Source organism: Trachurus japonicus, chromosome 17 (assembly GCF_045865225.1).
Source record: "Trachurus japonicus isolate A0001 chromosome 17, Traja_1.0".
In the NCBI taxonomy this organism is placed as follows: Eukaryota; Metazoa; Chordata; class Actinopteri; order Carangiformes; family Carangidae; genus Trachurus; species Trachurus japonicus.
Genome location: NC_140923.1, coordinates 15798822 through 15822034, shown reverse-complemented (window position 1 = coordinate 15822034; position 23213 = coordinate 15798822). Strand labels below are relative to the sequence as shown.

Here is a 23213-nt window from a genome sequence, read left to right as displayed (position 1 = left end):
CTATCTATCTATCTATCTATCTATCTATCTATCTATCTATCTATCTATCTATCTGTATCTATCTATCTATCTATCTGTATCTATCTATATCTATCTATCTATCTGTATCTATCTATCTATCTATCTATATATATCTATCTTTCTGTATCTATCTATCTATCTATCTATCTATCTATCTATCTATCTATCTATCTATCTATCTATCTATCTATCTATCTATCTATCTATCTCATAATATGGATGAAAGAGGGTGAAGCCGGTGAAAACGGGAACTCACTCGTCGTCGGGCGTCAGCTGGATGGGCTCGTTGGTGAACTGGGCGTCAAAGTTGTCCAGTCCGAATTCCCCTGAGATGTTGGGCTTGAATGGAGGGACGACCTGCTTCTGCTCCAGCTGGAATAACAACAACACAGGCATCAGGTGGGAACATTTAGAAACACACGTGATCAATGTCATATAGCATGACAACAACACAGACGAGTAATTAGCTAATCAATATAAAAATAAATGTACAGTGGTATCCAAAAGTTTGGGCACCCCTGGTCAAAATTATTGTTAATGAAAACAGTTGAGCAAGTGGATCAAGATGAAATGATCTCCAAAAGACATAAAGTTAAACATGAAAGAGTCTTTTGCAATATTTTTAAGCAATATCAGCGTATTATTTTTGTTTTCTACACTTTTAAAGTGAAAAAGGGAAACAAAGCAGCAGCCTGCAAAAGAATTGGAAACCCAGGAGACTTGAGCTCTCAGATAACTTTGACCAAGGTATCAAACAAGATATTTACTATTTACGCACTGCGATAGTTTCCAAAGTTGGGGGCTACTAGGTACTAACTATGCAGGGTGGACAAACCCTTGTCCTTTTCTGTCGTTTTGAAAATGTAAAAGATGAAAATAAAATCAAAAATATATTGTTTAAAATGTAAAGGGAAATGTGTCATCTGTAACTTTAACTGTTCACATCAACAGAAATTTTGAAAAGGGGCACCGAAACTTTTGTATGACACTGTATAGGCAAGTATTTAGAAAGGGCTGAACTACATGGATATACAGTACTATGTGGATTTGGGACTGTTGCTTTAACAAGCCAGACAAGAAGAAGAAGAAGAGGAAGAAGAAGCCTTTTTGCTCTGGGAATCTGTGATAATCATTGATCACTTTGACATTTTATAGCCTAAATGATTAAATTAATTAAATGAGGAAATAATCATCAGATTAACTGATGAAGGAAATAGCTGCTTGGCGCCACCCTAGAGTAGCAGTCAAACCATGATCTGGTCTAGAGACGGGTTTATCGTTTATTTAAAAATGCATTGAAAAAGGACAGAAATGCACGACAAAGATAGAGCAGCAATCGTATATATACAGAGTCAGTCAAAGGACAAGGACGACACACAGCACACCGCACGCTCTGCATAGAAGCAAAAACAGACTGGACAGAAAAGGGGAATGAAAAGCTGATAGAGGTATAATAATAATAATAATATTGTATTATGAGTACAAGTGTCCTGTTTTCACACAGAAACACGTTAAATGACCAACAGCAGCTCCTCTGACTGAAACCTTCAAGAGGAACCTGCACTTTCTGCCCTGATGTCACACAGTCAGTCAGGCAAACCAACGACTGCTCCCCCTGCAGGTCAACAGCTGCACTGCAGGGGAAACTTTAGGGCTTAGTGTGCGAGTGTGCGAGTGTGTGTGTGTGCGTTAGGTGAGAGGTGGGTGTGGGGGGTGTAAGCTGATCCACCCAGACACTCTGACCGACTGCTGGTTCTCCGCTCCAGACCAAACAGGGAAAAAGAGGTCATGGTGATCCGTGACAAGCTGCGCTGCCTGTCTGAAGGTCTGTCTGACTGTCATGTCATCCACCAGTGCATGTGTGTCTGTCCGTTTGTTAAGGTCACGTCTGTCTGACCTCCGGTGATGAAACACGCCGGATCATTTACGTGTATGCAGAGTTTTATGAGGACACTTCCTGTTCTCTACAAACATTTTAGAAACAAAGCAGTTTGAACTAAACCAGTTCAACTGAGTGTCCAACTAAAATAAAAATAAAAAACAGTCATTTGCATCTAATTTAATGTAATTTAATTTAATTTTAGATGCTTAAAACCAGGTATATAATGATCAATGGAGTCATTGATTAATCTATCAGCAGACAGGGAATTACCAGCTGTTTTGATCATTGATTAAATTCACCTTTCAAGCACACATATTTACTGGCTCCTTCCTCACAAACGTATGGATTTCCCGTGTTATACTATTGTAGATCGAACATCGTATTCATTTTCATCACCTGTGCTTTTTTTTCTCCTGACTTTTTAATAGTCTAATCCTATTTAAAAACAAATCAACATATTAATCAATAGAGGAAATAAATGTCAGCTGCAGTGCTACGGGAAACTATATCTAGACCAGACTGTTAATCTTTTTTGAATGTGTTGACAACACACTACAACCACTCAGACAGCCTTGAGTTTCACTGCACAGTTCGGGGGGTGTCATGTTCACTCTTAAATGATGATGATGTTACTCATCTCTGAAACTGAGAACAGGAAGCTTCATAAATAACCTGAGTGCCATTAGACCTAGTTTGACTTTCACTGGGATCCTCATACTCTCTTAATATAGTCAAGTCAAGTTATAGTTTTATTTAGATTTCCCCTCTAAAGGCAAATCACAAAAAAAAAGTCTTGCAGGGCTTCACCATCTGTGCAGACGTTGATTTCTCTTTTGTTTCACTGTATTTGGGTAAAATCACAATCACAGTTGGACTTGCAGTATGGACCAGGACAACTATTTATATATAAAGGGCTCTTGGCTGCAAGCAAGAAGGTCATTACACGGAAATGGCTGCAGACAAATCTGGCATCAAGGAATGACTGGATCACCGCTGTTAACGAAATACAATGCATGGAAAAACTGACCTTGTCCCTAAGACTACAGGCCGAACAATATACAGAGAACTGGTGGGAACAGTGGACTTCATATTCTTTGAGATGTAACATTTTGCACTAATGTACAGCCCATGTCAACCATGTTCCCTTATATTCTGTCTATTTTTGTTCTTTCTCTGTTGTTTGAAATCTTAAATAAAAAAGAAAATTTCAAAAACAAATACACATGTGGGAGTTAAAGCAGAAGTAAGCGATCCGGTCGTTTTGGCTATAACTTCCTGTCAGCCGATGGAGTTAGCAGTCCCCGCCCTCGTCCCTACGTCCCCACATTCACGCGCATCCCGCCCTTGGCTGCACACACAGAGAGGACCGCCCCTTTATGCCGTTCTCTCTCCTCATTGGATAAAGGTTGTAGGATACAAGGAAAGTTTTCTCCTCGGCTTACAGCAGAGCAGAGTGACTGACAGACCCGTGTTTCAGACCAAACACTCTATATAAGTGATTGCTGTCGGAAGATAGAACTATTTAAGACTTATATTAACACAAATATTCCGCTTACTTCTGCTTTAATTTCCTGTGTCCTCCACCTCATGACAACCATCTATGACAACGTTTCCCAGCATTTTTTCCTCCCTCGTTCCCTTGAAGGTTCCAGCTTTAATTTCATATTTTTCACTGCTAAGCTGAAACACTGTGACCATGGATACGCTGACTGGTCTGCAGATGTGCAGCCCCAAACACAGTTGTGTCTAAAGCACGGTGTGTTGTGACAAACTATTCTGGGAGGGGGGGGGTATTTGAACAAAGGGATGAGCAAGGACAGGTGTTGCGGATTGAGTCACACAATTCTTTCTTTCTGTGTTGTTACGTGTCGTGTCGTGCCTGCCACCATGACAAAAAGGCATTTTTGGCTCATATTAGTAGTACTTTTGTTTATAAAGGACCTGGATTTTTGGTTTATCATTGAAACTTTGCTTTGAGCAGTCCTTTTTGTTTTACCTGCACACCCACACGTCATCGACACCACAGACCAGCCACCGTGACTTTATTTTATTTGGGATAGGAAAGAGAACAGCATTACAGTATTACAGATTTTTGCTGTGACCTCCTGTCGGACCACTCTGGATGACTCTCAACCGACTGGGAAGTTACACCATCACTGTTTCGATCATGTGACCCACAGCGTGAGAATCACCAACTAAAACATAGTCTAGCTTAGTTTTTAATTTCACAGTGAACTTAAAAATGAAATGACTCCTAATGATGCTAAAATTGAATTAAAGGGATAGTTCACCCTAGAATGATATTTCGCTCATTATCTACTCACCCTCATGTTGACTAAGGGCTGGAAGAAGTTTCAGATTCCTCCGTGGCTTCTCTGAGTTACAGGGGGTCTCGGCATAGCAGTGCATGTCCATATAACGGTTTCAAAGGGACACCGGAGCTCTTCGTAAAAAAACACACACAAAAAAACATCCAAATACCTCCATGATGCTCGTATGTAATGTCCGTCTTGTGCTGAAGCCCCAAATTGCGTAATTGTCCCGAAAAAAATTAAATAAGTCTATATCATGGATGTATTATGGTCTATATTTTAAGCTTGTTTGTAGCGGAAGCTTCTCGAAGCTCCTCTTCCTGGTCCGTCCAAATCTCGCGTGATTTGCGCCGGCGTCAGCATGCGTCAGTGCGGTTACTGCGAATCACGCGAGATTTGGACGGACCAGGAAGAGGAGCTTCGAGAAGCTTCCGCTACAAACAAGCTTAAAATATAGACTTATTTAATTTTTTTCGGGACAATTACGCAATTTGGGGCTTCAGCACAAGACGGACATTACATACGAGCATCATGGAGGTATTTGGATGTTTTTTTGTGTGTGTTTTTTTACGAAGAGCTTCGGTGTCCCTTTGCAACCGTTATATGGACATGCACTGCTATGCCGAGACCCCCTGTAACTCAGAGAAGCCACGGAGGAATCTGAAACTTCTTCCAGCCCTTAGTCGACATGAGGGTGAGTAGATAATGAGCGAAATATCATTCTAGGGTGAACTATCCCTTTAACAAATGGCTTCGTCCTGAACATGTAAGGGATAATGTATAGTTCGGAGGTACTTCATACTTCCTGTCGGGGTTTATTTCTCCATAACAACCGACCAACTATACATTATCCCGCTTATTACACGGTTTACGAGTAAAATAATTAATTTGAAACATAATGTTGATCAAAATACGACGTTCATCGATTTTTAATTGCATCATTTAATGAATCTGCATGTCCGATCACGTCCGCTGTTTTGCTGAGCCTCCTGTTCGTGCATTTGAAGCCTTTGATAATCAATCAGTGGATCGATGGATTACCATACACATGTTATGATGTGTGTATTTTGTGTAGTCGTATCTGTCATAAACAAGAGATTACAGGTTGCGGGGTGCAGGGTCAAAATGTAACAAGTTACAAATCATTTATCTAACTTCACAATTAGTCCGAAGCTGTTTAATGACGGTAAACATGAAACATAAAGTAAATATCCTGCATGGTTTCTCTTTTCTGTGCTGTGCGGATCAGAGCGGTGTCCCTAGCAACGGTCATTATACTTGACGACGGTCTGTTATTCAGAAATAACGGACCGCAGAACGCAGCGCTGGACCAATTAGAGAGCAGCATTCAATAGAGCCGTGTAATAAGAATTGTTATTCCACTATTTGATCGATCAAACGACTTCCCCTGTGAGATACAGTACAGGCCAAAAGTTTGGACACACCTTCTCATTCAATGTGTTTCCTTTATTCTCACTGAAGGCACCAAAACTATGAATGAACACATGTGGAATTAACAAAAAAGTGTGAAATAACTGAAAACACGTCTTTTCTTTTTGTCTTCTCTTTCTTCTTTTCTTCTTCCTCCTCCTCCTCTATCTCTGCCCCCACCAATTCTAGTTTCTTCAAAGTAGCCACCCTTTGCTGATTACTGCTTTGCACAGTCTTGGCATTCTCTTGATGAGCTTCAAGAGGTGAACCTGACCTGAAAATGGTTTTCACTTCACAGGTGTCAGTGTGCCTTGTCAGGGTTCATTAGTGGAATTTCAGTGAGAATCTACAATGTAAATAGTCATGAAAATAAAGGAAATGCATTGAGTGTGTCCAAACTTTTGGCCTGTACTGTATAAGAATAAGAAATGTAAATCCAGAGTTTCCCATTTCAGCTTTTCTGTCTTGGTGACTGTCAGTAAGTGATGCTTCTCTCTCTGGCTTCCTGTCTCGTCTCGGTTCGTCTTGTCTGTCTGTTAGTCAGCCTATCTGCTGCCGTCAGACTCCTGCCCGGCCTGTTTGGTTTGTTTCTTCTTTCCGTCTCTGTCTGTCTGCTCTGCACCAGGATGTGGAGTCTCGACTCATCTCAACGCTAATAATCCTCGGCTTTGACAGAGTTTCCCAGCCTGCGGGGCAGCAGGGGGAGCGGGAGGGGCGACGGCGACCCCCGTGCACTCAGATCTGACCTTCTGCTGTGTAGGAGCGTCTTTCTGTTTTTCTTTCTCCGCAAGGATCAATATATGGATTGATTTTGACCTATTTGGCAGCCGGCGTGCACCAGCACTGATTCCCTTCATTACAAACTATGATGAAAACTGTGATTAATTGCATGAAGCGATTCAGGAAAGGGAGAAGGCGGAAAAAAAAAGAGAGAGCGAGAGAGAGAGAGAGAGATAGTACGAAGGAATGACTCACAAGGTCCCAGTCGACATTGCGGAAGAACGGATGGCCCATGATGTCTGCGAATCCTGTCTGAGGGTGGCAGCCTAGACGCTCCTTGGGATCCTGTGGGAGAGAGAGTGAGAGGAGGTTGAGAGACGGTGACATGATGGTGATGGAGACAGACAAGGAGTGAGATGAGGGGCGAGAGAAAAGGTGGGGAAGGTTAGAAAGGAGGGAATTTGCAAGAAAGGTGAAAAAAAGAGGGGTATGGTAAGTGAAAAAGTTTTTTTTTTTAAGTATAAGTGTGGGTGAAAAGGGATGAGAGAGCGCACTGAGGTTCAAGACAGTGAGAGACGTAACGATGTCATTGTCAGAGGGGCGGAAAGTGTTTAAGATTGATCGGGTCCTGCCTGACCCCGTCTTACCTTGTTGAGGAATCCCTTGAGGACGCTGGCGGCTTTGACTGACAACGAGCGGGGGATTCTGATCTGTTTTTCCAATATAACTGCAGGAGGAGGGAGAGAGAAGGGGAGGAGGGGAGAGAGACAGACAGACAGACAGACAGTGAGTCCCCTGAGGCTAAAATGACAGAGGACAACACCAGCACATTTTATTTTACCCAGGGCACTCTCTCAAGGCACAGTATTATATCGAGCTATGAAGGAGTGGAATGCCCTTCCGAATTATGTTATACAACAAAGAAACATGGTTAGTTTTAAAATGAAATTAAGAGATTATTATTTTGATCGCAATTTTGACCATTAGTAGCCTATTTGTAAAACTGGGTCCTGGTATTCTTGTTGTGTAGTGATTCAATGTAGGAGCGGGTAACATATGTTAAGTGTTTGTCTTGGATGTTTTGTTTTTTTTGTTTGTTTTTTTTCTTGTATTGAGTATGTGTTTTATGTATTAATGTATTTTATGTGTTAATGGTTTGTATTTGTCATTTATTATGATGAAAAGACCCCAGGAAGAATAGCTGCTGCGTGGCAAAAGCTAATGGGGATCTAAATAAACTAAACTAAACTAAGCACTGCTGCAGATATGACTGCGTTTTGAGTCGAGTCCTGTCGGGTTTCCTCATGTTAAATATACATTAAAGAGCTGCTCGATGCAACGTCAGTACTGTTTGATAGAAACGTCTTGAAGTATGACTTCAGTCTGTCGAGTGGTACATTTTAATCCCCCGTCTATCCGACACTTGCAGGCAGCGATGAGCAAACAAGACACATTTTGAGACGGTATATTTACAACAAAAACAAAAACACACACGTGAGTTCACACGTTTCCGCCGGTAACAGATGGTTTGTGCCGGGTACGGAGAGAAAAGTGGCTCTCTTCAAAACGTGTCAATACGAAGGTGTTGTTGAGAGCCGCGTTGTTTTCTCCCTCCACCGACACATCTGAGCTGTGGGGGTGTTTGGTTTTTTACCTTGGAAGAGGTAGTCTTCTGTGTTCTGGTCCGGGTTGTCAGAACTCCCCACGATGTCGAAGGGCGACCGGCCCGCCATCATCTCGAACATCAGCACGCCAAGCGCCCACCAGTCCACGCTGAACCCTGAAGACGCACACACACACACACACACACACACACAGTCCCGCTAAAGGTTAGGGAAAAGGATGAATGGCGGTGGTTGAGTACAAAAAGACCATTAAATCTCTTCAGCGGACTGAGAGGACAAAAATACAAGAGCTTCTGTGGGCAGCCTCATTAGTGTTCACAACCGGCGCCTACGACCAGGAAATAAGACGAGCAAGCGTGTATATGTGATGTTAAAAAAAGACTATGAAAGATAAAAGATTTGTTAACGTCGGGGAACAGGATAAAAAAAAAGAAGAAAAAGAAATCCCCTGTCTGAACCTATTTCTGAGAGCACACGAGGAGTTTCCCAAATAGTTCCTTATTTTAATGTTTTCTTCCACCTCCTTCACTTAAAAAAACCCCATTTATCAGATCAGCTTTACAATGTCACTGTGTGTGTGTTCAAGACTAAAGTGATAGTTCAACATTTTGGCAAATTAGCCCATTGCCATAATCCCTATAGTTTTAGGAGTAGGTTCGTTACCTTTAATTGTTGGTGCAAGCTATTTTTAGAACAACGGAGCAGAGCCACAAGCTGCTCAGAGAGCTACGCTACAGAGGCTCATGGAATTTCTTGGTTTCCTTCTTCAAACTCATCAAATACACAATCCAATAACTCCAAAACGCTCTGGTGGACAAGTTGTGACCGGCACATTCACCACGCTATGAGATAATAACAGAACGTTACGAGACGGAGTTGTTTTTTAGGTAAATTCAGAGACTGCTTGATGGAAAAACTGCCCCCGACGGGAACGGGCATGAATTGCATGAATTTACCTCTAAAACAACCCTGTCTCGTAAGGTTCTGTTATTATCTCATAGTGTGGTGAATGTGCAGGTCACAACTTGTCCACCAGAGCGTTTTGGAGTTGTTGGATTGTGTATTTGATGAGTTTGATGAGGGAAACCAAGAAATCCAATGAGCCTCCGTAGCGTAGCTCTGAGCAGCTCGCGGCTCTGCTCCGCCGTTCTAAAAATTGCTTGCACCGACAATTAAAGGTAACGAACCTACTCCTAAGACTATAGGGATTATGGCAATGGGCCAATTTGCCAAAATGTTGAACTATCCCTTAAAAAAAACCAAATGTAGTTGGTTTCACAGGGCACCACAGTGGGCCTAAAGATGTTTTTCATGACACTTTGTTTATTTTATCTCTCACTCGTGTGATTTTCCCACTGTGACCAGTTAATATGTTGTCATTATGGGTAAAAAAAGGCCTATTGTAAAATGTTAACATGCAAAAAAGAAAAAAAAGAACACTGGTATGATCCTTGGAACAGTGGAACTTGTTGCTATGATACCACTTTTGGTAACCAGGGAGCTCTATCTTTTTTTCTTTCTATTTTTATTGTATTGTGTTTATAAATGTGTCCGAGTGCAGCACACAGTCATGATGTAGAATCTGATGTTTGAGTGAACACTTGAAACTGCACCTTTGTCCTTAGTGGCTGGAGGATATTAAACTGTGACCAGGACACATTAGTCACCATTATATCCCACCGAGACATGTATCGTTTATAAGGAGTGAATATAGAAGCACTATTCATTCAGATGACGCCACATCTGCTTCAATTATGATTTTATTGCTTTTTCCCCAACATATTTGCACATTTGTTACTTTTATTTTATTGATTTTCTAGTTTATTTATTGATTTTTAGCCTTTGTTTCTCATTTTCTACTCGGTTTTTTTTTTTAGTTTGACCTCATTTTTCTAATTTCTTCCTTTTTGTTTTTAAAGCATGCATATTTATTCGAATAAGACCTCTTAAATTGTGTTGATAACCCAGATACTGCACCCATGCGCATCCATAAAACAAGCAGCGTCTCATATATTCCTGCATAATGTCTCACATTGTGTGTATCGCACCAAATGATCAGATAGCATTTCTGCTAAGTGCTTGCGTGTTGTAATTCTCACCATAATCCTCTCCTCTGAGGATCTCGGGGGCGATGTAATTGGGGGTACCACAGAAAGTGCTCGTTGTATCGCCCGGTCTCAAACCCTCCTGCAAAAACAAAAAGATCATAAGCCGTGAGTGAGTGAGCTCATCCGAGTGGGGCTGTAAACCGACACTTTCCGCAGGTGCTTTTATCCAAAGTGCATAACGATATCACGAGCGCCGCGTGAAAACCACACCTTGCACATGCCGTAGTCTGTAAGTTTGATGTGTCCCTCTGAGTCCAGCAGCACGTTGTCCAGTTTCAGATCTCTGTAGATGATTCCCCGTTCGTGGAGGTAGTTGAGCGCAAGACTGATCTCCGCTGAGTAGAATCTGCAAAAGGAGAATGAGCGGTTTCTCAAAATCACACATGGCGACAATCAGACAATAAATGGCGTTAGTTTTTTTTTAGTTTGAATCGCTCTACCTGGCGTGTTCTTCTGGAAGTTTCCTTTGTCTCTGCATGTGGAACATGAGATCTCCACCGTTCACATATTCAATAACAAAGAAGAGTCTGTAAAAGAAGGAAATGTAATAGTGAGTTTAATCTTTTCGCTCCAACGCATAGTCATTTGCATGGGACAACAGAGCCAGCATCGTGTTGTGGTGGGAAACACAAAGTCGTATGAATATGCGTTTCCATCTGGTACACATTGTTTTCTGCTAAATGTCAACTCTGTTTATCTTATCAGGACCTGAAAAACAAAACAAAACACACCCATTTAAACTTTACGGACAAAAAATCTCAACAAATACCAAGATAAATTGTGATATTTCTTGGTGTTCTCTGTCTGAACTCTTCTGACTAGTATGAATTTGAAAAACTGTGACAACGCTTGTGGAAATCAAATCTGTTTAAACACCCAGGACATTTTTTTTCCTGCTCTTTACTTATGCTATGAAACTATAAATGTTATAAAGAAATGCCAATGATTTGAAATCAGGTCTTCAGGAAGTTTCAAGATGATGGAGATGTTCCTGTAACCACAACCGCACTCTTCCTTAACAAGTCTGACCTTCACAAAGTGGTCTGTTGATGTAAACCACAGGAGCAGTAGGCGAAGGGAAACGCTCTTACATGCAACTCTCTACCACTCACACATCATGTTTCGCACTTCGCTGACAAGCTGCAGTACTTAATGTTGACATTTGTTGACTTTTTCATGACAGTCGAATGAAAAGTACATCGTGTCTAAGTCTTAATTGTTCATTTATCTCTCATTGCACGAAAAATGCTTCAAAAATCCCTCCTCCCTCCCTGTAGTTGATATAAAAATCCTTTCCTTTCATCTTCCTGTAAAGTATTATATTGTTGGTGACTCATCTTGAACTCGGGGCAGATACATAAACGTATCCAATTAAATATGATTTGAGGTGAGCAGTTATTGTATAAACCCACAGCAGCAGCAGTGTTATAATGGGATGTGAGTGTTTGGATGTTAGCTGACAAAAACTTTACAAAGATTACGACGTCTTACATATTCAGATCTAAGACTGCAGAGCAGAGGGGGGTTTCTTTGTGACTTTAATGGTTATTTGGTAGCACTTTACTTGACGCCTATCTCTATAACGCATTATAACCATACTTATGATGAGTTATAATGCAGTTATAGCACTGTATAACGATAATTATAAACACTCATAAATTATCATAATGCTTTATAACAATAATCATAACACACTATAAAGCATTTTATCATGACCACATCGATAATGCATTATAAATATAGTTATAATGTGTTATAATTGGCTTACAAACGTGTATAACTATCATTATAAACACTCATTAATTATCATAAGGCTTTATAACAATAAGCATAAGACATCATAGAGCATTTTATAATGGCTTATAAGGTCTTAGTATTATAATAGAGTTATAATGCTCTATAATGTGTTATGCTTATTGTTATAAAGTCTTATGTGATTTATGAGTGTTTATAATGATACATGTTTAAAAGCCAATTATAACACATTATAACTATTTATAATGCATTATAAGTGTGGGCATTGTCAGCCAGTCACTAACAATTATAGCGTATTATAATACCTGACCTTATAAGTCAAGATAAAATGCTTTATATTGTGTTATGATTATTATTATTATAAAGCATTATGATCATTTATGAGTGTTTATAACTATAATTATACAGTGTTATAACTGCATTATACCTCATTATAAGTGTTACCGGTTATTTTTCTACATTTTCACTTGTTTTCAGGACGTCAAACTGATTTGTTTTTCAACATTCTTGCAGATTTTCCCATGTCATGAACAAACCGTGTGACTGGCACAGGAGGGGGGGACAAATGCTATCACCTGCTTTCTGTCTGGAAACAGGAGTGGAGGCCCACCAAGAAGGGGTGATTAGACGCCTGCTCGAAGACGTGCTTTTCTGTCTGGACCCAGTCGATGTCCTGGAGGAAGAACACACACACACACACACACACACACACACACACACAAAAAGACACAAGAAGAGCGAATGTCAATCAGAGATCTTTCTGAACAAAGTACCCTTGAACTTGGTTTAAAAAAAAAAGAAAAAAAAGAAAAGCTGAATAAGCACAGAGCTCCATCGACCAACGCTACAGAGCTCCAGGTCGGTTTGGTGGCTGCTGAGCCAGTAGAAGCATCATCTATCGACGGCTGGATGATTATATGTCTGGACACGGATGCTGCTCACGCTGACAGGGCAGGGACAGCCCAACACTTCACCATTGATCGACAGGCACTTGTCAATTTGTCAATCACGCTAAGTGCATCTAATCAAGGCTAACTACTCTGATTGCCGCTGGCTGTGCTGCTACATGTGTTCGCCCAGGATCAATTTTTGATGACATGATGGTTTATCCAGACCTTCTTAGAAAGACTGATGGCTAAAAAAGAAGTCTGTCCAGTAAACTCAAAGTGTTTCAGACAAGACACAATCGAAGGAGACAAATGTTCACTGTGCTATGAATAACCGCTCCCATTGATTGTGCTAATTACATTAATTATACATGGCAGTGACATAAGGCTGGTGACCACACTATTAACTAACCTTCTCACATCTCAATAGAAGTGTTGGATTATTGTCACACTGTACGGACTCAAACAGGCAGCGGGTATACACAGCTGGGTACCGAGACGCTTGTTTTACTCTGTGCATGGACTAAATGAGACTTTAGACTTAAGTCCATTTTTGTAAATTGTAAATTGTGTATACTAATCTGTCTGTGCTTTTGTGTCTGCAGGTAATGTATAGGGATCCACTTCCCTCCGCTCCCTGTTTAGACAGGTACAGGTAGCTTTAGTAGATTTGTGGAGTATCTCCTCCGTGGTTTACATTAGCCCACTTGCTTTTGGATAAGCATTTCTATATATTATAATTTCTGATGTGTATTTGTATGTACTCTCTATATTTTGTGATTATTTATACTGTATACACTCCTATTTTGATACATTAATGAGTTGGTACAGTACATTTAGATTATGCATTTGTATCTCATTATTGTAATGGGTCCTAATTATTATACTTTTTTATGATCTACATTATTTTTTCATTTTTTCCATCTACCTTGTCTCATATTATGAGAGTTGACCTCTTGTCAGATATTTGTATTACTCTTTATATCTTTCTCATGCTATTTATGGTATTTGTACTTGCCTTTTATAGATGAGTTTTTAATTTGTAAACTTATTGATTGATTGATTGATTGATTGATTGATTGATTGATTGATTGATTGATTGATCATGATGTTATTCACCTTGTCTATTAAAGCAATTATGACAATCAAGATCGAATCTCATGAAGCAACATGTGAAACGCGTTGTTCGCCCCTTCTGTTGTTACTTTTGATAATAAATCGTGTCTATCCTTTGCTCTAGTGTGCGCTGGAAGTTTTGTTTTTTTAATTTTTACACTTGTTTTACTGTTAAAAAATATATCTTATTCACCCCGACAACTGATTCTCAGTTTATGCCTGCTTTCAGCTATTCTCTCTCCTCCACTTTCAGAGTAAACATGACCCATGACTTCCAGCAAATATGTGTTACTCAGCTCCAGTATGTTCTGATTTAATTAAAAAAAGAAATATATATGTTTTCTTTACCTTTGTGTATTTATGTACTGTATACAAGACTGTATGAATGTGACAATGAATGAATGTGTGTATATATGGTCTCAATATATGGGGACTAAGGGCTTGACAGTACATATTGTGCTTCCACTGTAAATATTATATACAAATGAACGGCTGTATTATGTTTGAAAAAAAATAAATAAATAAAAAGATGAGAAAGAAAAAAACTGCCTTTTTCCATATAATCAATAAAATAATCATCATAATTAATGAAAATTAGCTCTGGATTGTCTAGTGTGAGTACTTTGCCGCTTTTCTCAGAACATTTTGACACACAGGGATAATTTCACCGTTATGTGACGAACATCAGCGTTGTACTTTTCTCGTTTTACCTCGTCGTCGTTGACCAGCTCCTTCTTCACCACCTTCATGGCGTAGATGCGTTCGGTCTTCTTCAGCTGCACCAGCAGCACCTTGGCGTAGCTGCCTCTGCCAATCACCCTCAGCAGATCGAAGTCCGCTAGGCCCAGGCTCGATGGCGATTTCCCCGTGTCTCTACTGCTCCGTGCCTGGGAGGTAGTTATGGAGGGACAAGTGAGAAAGATAAGTTTCTCATTGAAGTATTGATAGAAGTAGTGATTCGGTTTTGGAGGCAAGCGGGCGATTTCCTTTGGGGTGGTTTTGTAAATGAATTTTAAAGTGCTCGCAGCTCCACCTCATGGAAATTAATCTCTGTAATGATTTTCTTGTTTTTAATTAAACACTGGATGGATCCTAGTGCCTCCATAAGAGGAAGTGCTCGCTGTATTACAGTTCCTACTTCTGTGTAAACCTGAGCAGCACCTTCACCCATGTTCTTCTCCTCCTCCTCCTCCTCGCCGGGCTGTAATCTATTCCGTAGCGAACCGTTTCCACCGGCTATCCATCTAACCTCGCTTCACGTGACAACCTGCCTTCCCCAGAGTCAGATACGGAGCCGTAGATAAGATCATTTGGGCTGCTCTCTGTTATCTCCGTCTATCTGTGTCCAACTCGATCCATTCTTTATCCATCTTCAGCTCGGGCCGCTCCGTTCGACAAACCCCCCACCCACCCCAACCCCCAGACTACATCTTGGGCCATTAATCAGCCTCTGGTGTTAAGAGCTGTGATAAAAGGTTACTTTATTAGCTCCACCAAAGGAAATCAATACCCACAGCGCTGCAAAAGTGCCTGCATCTGTACGCTCTCTATATCACATATCCACAGCAGGTGGAAGAAGGATCACCCAAATGTACGTCCTGGTAAAAAAAAAAATAAGTGGACAGAAGCAACTGCATCCAATTACAGGTGATCTTACTCTGTCAGAAACATGTGTGCCTTCTTTTTCTCTCTCTCTGTCTAAATATACATACACACAAATTCATATCCATCTAGTCAACATGACAGGTTGACAGACTGTGAGTCATACATCAACAGTGTTTGAAAAGATTTCTCTCTCACCTCTTTCTCTTCTCCGTCGTAAGTCAAGCTTTCTCTGGAGTCTTTATTCTGAGGGCCTGAGAGAGGAGAGGAGAGGAGAAAGTGACAGACAGAAGGAGAGGGGGAGGCAGCAGAGGAGAGGAGGAGGGAGAGAGGGAGGTAGGAGAGATGAGAGAAGAAGGAGAGAAAGTAGGTGAGAGGCAGTCAGACGCTTTGTTCACAGCCCTGCAGTGCCTGGGTAATTTCTCTCCGCCTGGTTAGACGAGAAAACACCCTTTTGTATTCACGCTATACCAACACCAGAATAAAACAAACTAACTCTATTTTGTAGGTAGATACATGGAAGAAATGTTTGTCAGTGGATTTTCATTACAAGATGAGTCCTCTCACACCATCAACAACCAAAGTTTTAATATTTTTAAGCTGAATTTTTATCTTAGATGGAAGTAAAAAGTGGCTCAAACTAAAATATTTTCATCCCAGTGTTTCCATCATCATCACTGCTCTACAGCTACCCAGATAGAGATTAAGTGTGTCCAAGCTTCATGATACATAATATTATTGAATGGCTCCATCACTAAACTTATGTATTGTGTGTTAGTTAGTTTATTGTCATATACGTACATTTAAGGTACTGTGTACAATTCAATGCAATGAAAAGCAATGCGTTAGACACAGTTAATAAAAAACAATTCATAAATAAATGACCATAAAATAGTTAGACAACATTCAATAAAAAATTGTAATATAATATTATTGAATGGCTCCGTCACTAAACGTATGTATTGTATCATGGGTAGGCTGTACAGTGTGGGAATAAAGGCTGAATTTAATTTATACAAACTGTCACAACATGAGTATTAATTACTATTTATCGTACTGATGGAAACTTGCGTGGACACACTTTAGCCTGTGAGCATCTAGACGGAGCTTCAGACGCCTCACTAACAATAGCAGCAAATGATCCTAAGCTCTCTCACTCCAGTCAGCCTCTCAACCACCTGACTGGACTTAAGTCTGGTGCTGTAGGTGAAACCATAAATGCAGCTGACCAGCATCATGTAGTCTGGGCGGAATAAAGCCAGCAGGATCTTGGGCTGAGTTTATTTATTATTATTATAATAGCAGGAAAATGTATTTTTCATTTGAATTCAATAAATCCCCTGATAAGAGCTGAGATGAACGATGAAGTGATTTAATTAGCATGTGGTATCCGTGTTTCAGTGAAACTAGTGTGGCACACTGTTTTAGACCTTTATACGTCAGCCATCTGTTCCCAAATATCCCCAAAGGAACAAGGTGGGTTGGATATTTAGAGCCACAGATGAGCTGGGAAAGTTGAGCAGTGCTGCAAGATGGGGCCGTAGCTTTGGTCTTTTTAATGGGATTTGTTTACAAAAATTAAAATATAGAATATCTCCAGCTTTGGCTTCGAGGAACAGAAGTTAAAAAGCCGCATGCAATTAATTCAAAAACATTGAAAAAAAAACCTTGTGTGACTGTGTGTGTACGTGTGCGTGTTACCTGGCTGTTCAGATTGGTCTAATTGACTCGACGGTGGTCCTGGCATGATTGGTTCCTAGACAGCAACATTCACCATTAAGTGTAATTAGTACAACGTCATGAGTCATGGATGATAATGAGACACAATGAGTGTGACATTCGTGGCGGCCCCTCACCTGGATCATCGGTCGGCCACACTCCACTGTGACCAGTTTATGGCACTTCTTGTGCACCAGCAGTTTGCAGTTGATGCATTTGTAGCCTTGTCTTCCCAGACCCCAGATCCGGTCCGTACAGATGGCACAATGCGCTCGCTGCAGGGTGGAGGGCGGATGGAGGAAAATCATCACAAATATATACAGATTAGATTCAATAAGATGCAGAGAGACAAATGGCCTCTGACATAAGCACTCCTGCTGGTCTGTGATAAAATCCTACCAGAGTTATTGTTCAGTATCAAAACTATCCGTCTTATTCTATAACTGAGGGGCAGTGGATGTTTCATCGTCCCTTAAACACACACACTTTGGGTGAATTTAAATTCCTATCTTAACCCTCAATCTCAACCCTTAAACTTAGTAGGGCTATTTTAAGGGCTATTTTGTGACTTAGAAACAGGACATTAGTTTATTATTTTTTATATTTGCACTGTTAACCCTGCCAGCCACAAACACAGCTATCATCATCTGGTCCGTCAGGTCCATGTTTTTTAAAAATTGTTGTGGACTATCTGTCAGTTATTACTTCGGCTATTAGTTGGTTTTTTTTGTAGCCTATAAGTTAGTTGAGTTAGTTAGAAATTGATATTCAAACAAATAATCTGTAAACATACCACAACCATGGACATATTCAGCTGAAAGTCACCACATACCACGGCTTATTGAAAGGTAAACACCAGCTGTAACTATCGGTAGATAACTCTTTACGTAGGCTGTATCTTGATAAAACAACTTAACTACTGTACATTACCACCGAGAAAATAAAGGACCATCTTGTAACTTAACGATAGTAACATGGCTTGTCCGCACCGGCCGGCTATTGACAAAAGATCGTAAAATAAAAAATAAATGTTATGCGACAATGAGGCAAATAATCCATAAAATGGGCCTAAACTAAGATAACGCAATGGTTTTCGTAATATTTATATCTCTATTAACAAATAAAATACTGCATCTGGGTAGCCCTTGATTTGAGGGTTATATAGGAATTGGAAGTCACCCTTGGTCTGAAATGTTTAGACTTTCACAGCAGATACGTTCCACATTACAATAATTCTATCATAAAAACATTAACTGTGACAAACACAACAAATAGGAAGAACAAAACTCAGTGTGATGTCTCACCCTGTTGAAGCGTTTGGCCTGAAAGGCGTGACCACTGGCGTAATAAAGCTTCCTCCAGCGCCGCGCTCCACGCCGATATATGGACTCTGCGGAGGGAACGGAAACAAAGCTTTACCTGTGTGTGTGTGTGTGTGTGTGTGTGTGTGTGTGTGTATGTATTTGTGTGTGCAGATTTTAAGTTTGGATCTATTTGTTCAAACAAGGAGGTCAATTTAGACTTAATTTAGGAGGACTGACATTTGCATTTTTTCTCTCATTAGCGATTTAGTTCAAGGTGTGAAACCTAATTAAAGTGCGTGTCCTGCAAAGTGTCAAAGACTAAAAGAGTTCATTAGGAAAAGAAAGTTACCATGTACATGAAGTTTGTAGTTATTTTTTGGATAATTATGCATTTACTCCTCCTGTTCCTTTTGAGGCTTCTCATTGTCTCTGGTTGTTTTGATTTGTTTTACATCTAATACATATTTTCATGTTCCTAAAACTGGACTAAAGCAGCAGGAAAGATACCGTTAATTAATTAATTAACCAACCAGTCACACTGCACTAAAATGAAACTCAAGTGTTCTTCAAGCACAGTTTTCTGCAGCCAAATGTTTAAAATAGGTTTTTCTTCATCTCTTTGTCACTTCACCATCAATCGAATTTGTGTGCTTTTTTTTTTTTCTCTCCTTAGAGATTCTCAAACATTTTCTGCAACTAAAATAATGTCAACACATTCAATTAACACTTCAATTTCACTTGCAGTTTTTTTTTTCTTCAGGTTAATTAAAGCTGCTATACAATCACCGTCTCTCCACAAACTCAAAAATAGACTGACACTTGTTGGAGTTTATACAGTATGTTCGGCACATTGCCATTAAAAAAAAAAAAGAAAATTCAAAGATGAAGACATTCAGCGAGATGCCTCCAATTTAAAATGTAAACTGAACAGGCAGGTTTCTTTATACAGCCACTGTATATTATTAATATGGTAAAATGAAACAAGTAAAAGGAGACACTCACTGTCTTCTCCTGGACAAGGCATGCCAGGTTTCTCTGGTATGCATGGGAACACTGGGAAGAAGAAAGAAAAGAAGACACATTTATAAAGTCTTATATTATCTGTGCTTCATTTGAGACAGGATTCATGTGAGTGTTTATCTGATGCCGAGCACATTTCACCCCCTCTCATCCCGACAGCAGTGAGGAGGAGAAACCTGTAGCAAACCTGTCGCCTCGAGGATGTCTTGATAAAAATATTTGCTTGTGTTGTTTTTTTTTTTATGACGGTGCAAACGTGTTTGTGTGCAGCAGCAGCAGCAACGCAACATACGAAGAAAACAAATCACAAAGGAGCCGGCGAAGAGAAGATTATTTGTTGTGTGTGTGTGTAAAAAGACAGAGACACGTCGTCGCGCTAGACCGGGGGGCAAGAGAGAGTGTGAGTCAGAGGCGAGGCGAGGCGTGGGCTCCAGCCGACGAGCTCGTTAACGAGGAGACAAGACGAGACGACCCCCCGCGGCACCGTCACATCCCTCCCTCCACCATTCATCCTCTGCCGTCACGCTGGCATCCGGCAGCCACTGTACTCTTGACCCCTCACCTCTGATTTGATTAAAACTTTGCATTAACCACACGGCCCCCCACGTCATGTCCCCACTGGCCCCAGGTTACATGCTCATATACACAGGGCCGGCCCCTGGCATAAACACTCTGGTTGTTTAGGGCCACAGCCGTTAGGTGGGGGGCCACATGATCAGAAAGGTACCGGGGTTCATCAAGTCATTTAAACATCCTGAGGTCTGCACGTGCACGCTATGAGCTTTATATGTAATTTGAAGTCAATATTCAGCTTCTTTTATCTCACATTTGAGACATTTGGTGAAAATAGAACGGCAGAATGACAACATTTGTGCTCAAAAAGCAATCTTACAAAATTTCATTTTAGACTTGTTTTCTACACTTATCTATTACTGTATTCATATCCTATTTCAAGCACCAAAACAGTTCATTCTCATGACTGAACGTGTGTTTTCACAAGGGATTTGAAATTTTTCAAAAAGCAGACCTCAAATTTCCAGCATTTGGCCTAAATTATTTCTTTATACAGTGTTCTAGGACAAATTGGCCTCAGTGTGCTTACAGCGGAGGTTCTAATATTTAGACATAAAACACTTGAGTATTGTTACATCTGCAAGTATCTTAAAAAGATAAATTTAAAGGGATAGTTCAACATTTTGGCAAATTGGCCCATTGCCATAATCGCTATAGTCATAGCAGTAGGTTCGTTAACTTTATTTGTCGGTGTAAGCTATTTTTAGAACGGCGGAGCGAAGCGGCAGGCTGCTCAGGGCTATGCTATGGACGCTAAGGGAATTTCTTGGTTTCCCTCATCAAACTCATCAAATACAAAATCCCAAAACTCCAAAACGCTCTCATGGACAAGTTGTGAGCTGCACATTCACCACGCTATGAGATAATAACGGAACGTTACGAAACTGAGCCGTTTTCAAGGTAAATACAGGGTAAATACAGAGTCTGCTTGCTGAAAAACTGTCCCTGAACGCAACGCGCATCAGCGGTTTTGCATGAATTTACGTCTAAAACAGCTCCGTCTCGTAACGTTCCGTTATTATCTCATAGCGTGGTGAATGTGCAGCTCACAACTTGTCCACAACAGCGTTTTTGAGTTGTTGGATTGTGTATTTGATGAGTTTGATGAGGGAAACCAAGAAATTCCCTTAGCGTCCATAGCATAGCCCTGAGCAGCCTGCCGCTTCGCTCCGCCGTTCTGAAAATAGCTTACACCGACAATTAAAGGTAACAAACCTACTGCCACCAAAATCCTAGGGCCGGCCCTGCATATACACACACGCCCCCCCCCCCCCCATGTCCCCACTGGCCCCAGGTTACATGCTCATATATACACACACGGCCTGTCAATCAAACGTGTCTGACGTCCGTGACCTCTGCGTTCGAGAAGTTGTGCGACTGCGTGTCAAAAAGGCTAAGCTCAGGCGAGGAAGTGAAGCAGCTCAAGGGCACGAAGAAGGCAGACGTCGATGTTTTCACAGGTCAGGGCGACGCTAATAACCGTATGTTTTGATGCATCTTTGTCGAGTTACAGTATCTAGACGTCTGTGCTGCTGCTGCCGAGACAGAGAAGAGAAGAGAAGGAGGAGAGGAACTCGGCAGCAAAATGAGCAAAACCATTACAACTCAAGAGATTTTTGGAGTGATGACGGTGAAGAAGCAAAGCTAAATGTGCAATTTGCATTTTTGTGGCCTGACACAGTGCCAGAGGGAAATGAGAAAAAACATCCCATTCGAACACTTTCCAGACAGATAAAAATCCTCCAAGTAAAACCAAATCTGAATCTGAATATTTTTGCATCATTGTTGTTTGTCTTAATCACATTGTCTTTTACTGCACTGCAACACTGTAAACCAGGTGCTCTGTGCTTCATCCAAGTGGCATTAGTCAGGTTGATTTAATACTTTAAAAAAAAAAAAATCTTATTTATAGGATTACAGTGCAGCAACCACTCTTTTGAGGAATCACATGCTTGCCTATGTAAACTATTAACTAGTGTAAATGGTTCACATTTCCTGGTTCTTTTCAGCTACTGGTGAAGAACAAAATGTTTGTAAACACAGAAGAACTAAAATAGGTGTGTGTTCATCAATAAGATACATAAACCAAAAAACTAACAAATAACTGATTAACATACATGAATGATGCTTTTATCAACAGTATACTGTATAAAAAACATTATTATTCTGTTTTAGAGAACAAAATCTAAACACAGATGAAAAGCAATTCTGTAACTCATATGGATTATTTTCACAGACACTTTGTTTAAGGGATAGTCCAACATTTTGGTAAATTGGCCCATTGCCATAATCCCTATAGTTTTAGGAGTAGGTTCGTTACCTTTAATTGTTTATTTTTAGACCGGCGGGGAAGTTGTGACCTGCACATTCACCACGCTATGAGATAATGACACAACGTTACCAGACAGAGTTGTTTTAGAGGTAAAATCATGCAAAACCACTGATGCGCGTTCGTGTCAGGGGTAGTTTTTCTAGTTTTTCGGCAAGCAGTCTCTGCCTTTACCTCTAAAACAACTCTGTCTGGTAACGTTGTGTTATCATCTCATAGCGTGGTGAATGTGCAGGTCACAACTTGTCCACCAGAGCGTTGTGGAGTTGTTGGATTGTGTATTTGATGAGTTTGATGAGGGAAATCTAGAAATCCCATTAGCCTCCGTAGCATACATAGCTCTGATTTACACCTTTCTGAACCTGTAATACTAGCTACTAGGGGTGTCACGATTTCCATTTTTTATTTTTTAATTACGTAATGGGCTCGAGCATCGAAGTCAAAGAGAGGAAAGCTACCGGTACCACTGGCTGTTGTCCCCATTGCGCACCACACGTCTTGTCAGTCACTCCTCTGAGTTCAGGAACACACCGCCACGACGCTTCCCGACGCGTCCCGACACCGACGGCTTTGGCCGACGAGTCTGTCGCCTCTCGTCGGGAGAAAGGAGAAGTGAGGAGAAGTGAAAACAAGTGAAACACACCGCCCCGACTGCCGACCAGAGCGACTGAGTGGCGAGGACTCCCCCATAGAAATACAGACCAATTCTAAGTCATAAAGTGGTAGTAATAATCTTTGCCATGTACAGTAACAGTAACCATGTTGACTTAACAAAATAAAATGTATTAGACTGATCGGTTCATTGTAAA

At 40.6% G+C, this 23213-nt stretch overlaps 1 protein-coding gene across 1 annotated transcript in view; it reads right to left on the bottom strand.

Moving 5' to 3' along the window:
* Positions 1 to 23213, bottom strand: part of prkci (protein kinase C, iota) — a 42675-nt gene that overhangs the window by 2326 nt on the left and 17136 nt on the right. Inside the window, exons 4-17 of the mRNA XM_085803801.1 lie at positions 19485 to 19535; positions 18483 to 18568; positions 17316 to 17453; positions 17161 to 17215; positions 15658 to 15713; positions 14568 to 14744; positions 12430 to 12527; positions 10540 to 10626; positions 10310 to 10445; positions 10091 to 10178; positions 8021 to 8146; positions 7014 to 7093; positions 6622 to 6711; positions 278 to 393 (exon numbers count right to left, since the gene is read on the bottom strand). Coding sequence (XP_085659927.1) covers positions 278 to 393; positions 6622 to 6711; positions 7014 to 7093; positions 8021 to 8146; positions 10091 to 10178; positions 10310 to 10445; positions 10540 to 10626; positions 12430 to 12527; positions 14568 to 14744; positions 15658 to 15713; positions 17161 to 17215; positions 17316 to 17453; positions 18483 to 18568; positions 19485 to 19535 — 1384 coding nt within the window. The remainder of the gene's footprint in view (positions 1 to 277; positions 394 to 6621; positions 6712 to 7013; positions 7094 to 8020; positions 8147 to 10090; positions 10179 to 10309; positions 10446 to 10539; positions 10627 to 12429; positions 12528 to 14567; positions 14745 to 15657; positions 15714 to 17160; positions 17216 to 17315; positions 17454 to 18482; positions 18569 to 19484; positions 19536 to 23213) is intronic.